The 4,771-nt window shown below is 32.1% G+C and overlaps 1 protein-coding gene across 4 annotated transcripts in view; it reads right to left on the bottom strand.

The window, feature by feature from the left end:
- Nucleotides 1-4,771, bottom strand: part of LOC106867458 (probable G-protein coupled receptor 139) — a 403,898-nt gene that overhangs the window by 104,211 nt on the left and 294,916 nt on the right. For all 4 annotated transcript variants that reach the window (XR_008265624.1, XR_001409149.2, XM_052973246.1 and 1 more), the window contains one exon: nt 3,106-3,203. Coding sequence is in view for 2 of the 4 variants with exons in the window: in XM_052973246.1 (XP_052829206.1) it covers nt 3,106-3,108 (3 nt within the window). In the remaining 2 variants the exon portion in view is untranslated. The remainder of the gene's footprint in view (nt 1-3,105; nt 3,204-4,771) is intronic.

Here is a 4,771-nt window from a genome sequence, read left to right as displayed (position 1 = left end):
TATATAGTTAGATAGTTCGATTATGTTTTTTGTCAATATGTGATAAAGGTTATAGGAATTTAATTATGCTTTCTCTCTGCATGCTTTGTAAATCATGAATACTTGTAATTTGCAGTTGACTTTTTGTTTCTTTTTTCTTATTTTTTGTCTTTCTGCTGGAGAGGAGAAGCCACGAAAGTTTACCCTAATTTTTTTAAAGATCTACTATTTGTTGTATATGTTTTTCAGAATCGTGCTAAGTAATCGATAATAATTAAAACCTTTAGTTGTGATTTTCTCTCTATTTAAATCTACATCTTGAACATACAACGCTCCCATGAAAGTTTCGCTCATACCTTTTCCTTGTTCATTTTCGAAGAATGGAAATTTATGTTTTAAAATCTAAGTTATCTTTGCAATATTTTTACATTTTAGAGATTGTTGTTACTTTCTCGGTTTATAAAATTACTCAACAATTTTTTAGTGTTTTTAATGAAATTTTCTTTTTCCAAAATAATATATGCGAAAATATGGGCTACATATCTTGTGTAGAAGATTATTGTTTTGTTTATTATTCGTATTTTGATTTCGGAAGATAATTTACACTCGTGTGTTACAAAATAACCTGCGAGATAGTGAAAAAAAACCTACACACAGATAATTTTCACAAATGCTTCTAAGAAGTAGTTGTGTGAAGAGTAATGTAGTAATGGGTTCATAATTCCAGAAAAATAGATGAGATGGACACGGATTGAAATTTTTGGTCGCAACTCTTTCTGATCAGGTCCAATATGTGATAAAATAAAGCAACACCTACTACAACAAAATATGTAAAGCTTGTTCCTGTGTCAAAAGTTTTTTAGTTGTTCTATCTCGTCGTGGCACTCCGTCGATTACGACGACGAGGGTTACAGTTGATCCGATAAACGGAACAGCCTACTCGTGAAATTTACGTGCAAGTGGCTGTGCACTCCAGCAATGAAGAATAAGGGGTATGTGTTGACTGTGAATAACAATTACAGAAAAAAAGTTATAAACAACGTCATTTTGACAATACTATTTTAATATATTATTAAAAACCCTATTTACGATACACGCAAATATGTTTTTATCGCTACTACAACCGTGACAGATTTTCATGCATTATCCTAGTACAGATACTCACAAACATATGTGGAACCTACCGTTTCAAGCATCGAGAAAAATTATCGTATCGTGAACAAGAGAGAAGCGTAACAAACGAAGGAAAACAAAGGAAAAGTTTACGGGTTAACAGATATGGAAAGAAGAGTGAAATTAATGCATTAAATGCGAATTTTGCTATTAATTATCGTCCTGTTTACGATATGGATAGCTTGTGAGTTTGTTCTGTTGTTTTGTCAAATTTTGCAGAAGTCTTCCTTATTTTTTATACTTATTATTTGTTTTAAAATTTGTTTTTCCTTAAACTCATTCCATGTGTATGAAGTTAAGCAATTTATGGAATCGATTGGAATAAGAAATTAATACAAACATAGTACTATTGGTTTCAAATATTGGGACCTAGCCCACCCCAGGAAGTCCGGGGTGGGGCTAGGTCGATTACATTGACCCCAGTACTCGACTGGTCCTTCTTTTATCGGTCCCTTAAAGCTGAAAGACAAGGTCAGCTCCGGAATCATTTGAACTCAGAATGTAAAGACGGACGAAATACCGTTAAGCATTTTGCCTGACATGCTACCAAAATCATTTTGCATGATTTACGGATATGCATAAATGAATGTTTCTCTTCGAATAAGTTTTTATATCTAGTTAAATAACATAAGCATTAATAGAAATGTTATTGAGTTTGGTATGTCACCAGCCTGAAGTATTTATATAGATGATTGTGTGACGATATGCTGAATTTCCTTAATAACACATCGCCTAAAAATGTGTAATGTTAATACAAATTTGAGACCTGTTGGTGTCTAGAGAACGCTTCATATTTATTTCAGTTACGATATGTATCGAGTTAGACAAATATCTTTATTCCTACTTATACTGAGAAAGTTGTTGAACAAAACATGTCTGGACACAGTTTAATGTAATTTCTATATGTATTTTAAATATGACATTTGTTTGAATTTTTCATTACATATTTTACCATAGAAGTTGAATGTAGAGACAGTCGTTTAGTGCAGTTGCAATTTTGAGCAATTCTGTTTGTACTTAGTTTGCTAGTTTTTAAAGATCTTTGAGGAAGTATATACGTAAAGTTAGGATTAGCAAGTTAACAGTGCGCTTATCAAATATTTGGCTTTATTTATATAGTGTGTAAATTTGCTTGCTTATTAATTTGAAAATTAACCGCGTTATCAAAGTTGGAAATGAATTAGTGGAATATGGTCAGATTATATAATAAATAAAATAATGCTGGACATGATTAACACAGACTAGAAACTATAAACATCTCGTAATAGGTAAGAACAAAAACGTGTGTGTGTGTGTGTATGTGTGTGTGTGTGTGTGTGTGTGTCCGTGTGTGCGTGCATGCACGTCTGTGTGCGTGTCTGTGTTCGTGTGTATGTGTGTGCATGCGCGCTTGCATGCATGCGTGTGCGTGTGTGCGTTTGTGTGTGTGTTTGTGTGTGTGTTTGTGTGTGTGTGTGTGTGTGTGTGTATGTGTGTGTGTGTGTGTGCATTGTACACCTTTTGTTATTCCTTAATTTCAAATACAGATTACTAAAATTTAGAAAATGTGGCAACTTCGTGACGCCCGATTCAAAGTCTCTTAAAAAATGAATGGCAATGTTTATTTATATTAGCTATTCTTAAATTAGTATCAAAGCTTTGTAAAGATCAAGTCACTCGAAAGATGTCGATATTTTTCAATGAAATCCTTTTTAGTTGCATTCGAGCAACATATAAAATAATTCTAAATGGAATAATGAATCAATCGGCGATTGTGCTTTGGAATAATTACATCAATGATTGATGTATACGACGATTTGGAAATAATAATTTATAAAACAAATATGAAATATGTATATGATACAAAACAAGGAACATTCTGAAGAGACAATCTTCTTTTTCTTGTTTTTAGCACCTCGGAAAAACTTAAAAAGTGAAAATAATACAAAAAGGAAAACATAATTACAAACTTACCATGTTTAGCAGCAAAGTATGATACAATTAAGAATGCTCCTGATTGATAACAGAATTTCGAGTTGACAATAAAATAATGGTGCTCTTATGATTTTATCCTGCAATTAGAATAAAGGAAATGTGAGAATAAATTCGAGGAGGTTACATATGGGATAGAGCTCTAAAAGAATTAATGAATAAAGATAGAAGCGTCTACAAAAAAGAAAAAAACATTCCTACTCCAAAAAACTCATGACTCTGAGAGTGTTCTAATGTGAGTAATTGGCACACAGGTGTTTCATTTTTTTTTTTTTATTCTTGTTAAAGCATCCGACTTGAAAACAATTAGCTATTTCGATAATTGTTAAACACTCTTACATTTGAACAGCTGAGCAGTTTAGTGCAAAACAGAAGCATCGAAATATCTATGCCAAAAGAATATAGCATAACTAAACTTTCAGCTATCGTAGTAGCCATTACCTAAGTATGCAATGAGCCGCAGATATTGGTACTATTGTAGTCTCAATGAATGGATATTTAGCATGTAGCACGTTAGGTGTATTTAACGAACAGGTTAATGATATTATTACCGGCAACAAATATTATCGGTATAGTCTGATTAAAATGATACCATAAATTCTTGAACTGAGCTCCTTCAAATAAATTATATACGTTTGAAATAAATAGCAAAAATCATCTCAGCATGCCTCATGACTGAAACACGGAATGCAGCGTTAAAATTTTTTTTATTAAAATAAAAACGACGAATGCATGTTTTTAGGTATTTTAAAGATTCAATAACATAGTTACATGGAATCTAAGCAAGAGTTCTAGATTTAGTTTCAAATATCCATTATAAACTTTCCATTCCACCGCCTGTTTGAGCCTAATACACACCATTCTAGGATTTAATATATTTCTAGTACTTACTTTCTCAGGTCTTAGGTCGGAAATTCTTTCCAAACGGTTGGGATATCAATTAGAGAAACATAATTGACGAAAATTGTAGAATATTGAAACTCCACGTGGTTGAATGTCCAGAGATAATCTCACCTGTGCATTTTGTTGTCGCATCACACATTCAAAATCTAGAATTGTCATTCATGGACGGTTACATATTGGGAAACTAACACGGTATGCATATAACCCCAAAGAAATCAACGAAGACTACTGCTTCTAAATCCATACATGTACTTTTTTTACTATTGGAATGAAAAATCGATTTTCGATAAATAGGGAGTTACTGTTACTGTGATTTTTTTGTATCAAATACGGTTGTATATTTGTCGCTAAAATTTTGGAGCAAATCGTGAGATCGGTGGTCAAATCACGGACCGTGACAGTAATTATTTCAAACCTGTTGCAGATATATTTCTGCAATGAGAAAATGGTCTGCTAAATGCAAATACAAATAATAATAATAATAATAATAATAATAATAATAATAATAATAATAATAATAATAATAATAATAATAATAATATAGAGCCAAAAAATAGCTGACAAAGGGTTGGACTATATCCGAGGAAGTAATACTCATTGAAATTTAATGATGTATTTTAACTTGATACCTCCACTACCCGCACAGCGATCGTAAACGCACGTGTTACATCAAAATCAGACCATCTTCGAACCCAAAAACATCATGTACAAAAAAATTACAAACAGATTAAATAACACCGGTATT

The sequence above is a fragment of the Octopus bimaculoides genome, chromosome 15 (assembly GCF_001194135.2).
Source record: "Octopus bimaculoides isolate UCB-OBI-ISO-001 chromosome 15, ASM119413v2, whole genome shotgun sequence".
NCBI lineage: Eukaryota > Metazoa > Mollusca > Cephalopoda > Octopoda > Octopodidae > Octopus > Octopus bimaculoides.
The sequence above is the reverse complement of the archived record's forward strand: the minus strand, read 5'-3'. Positions and strand labels throughout refer to the sequence as shown.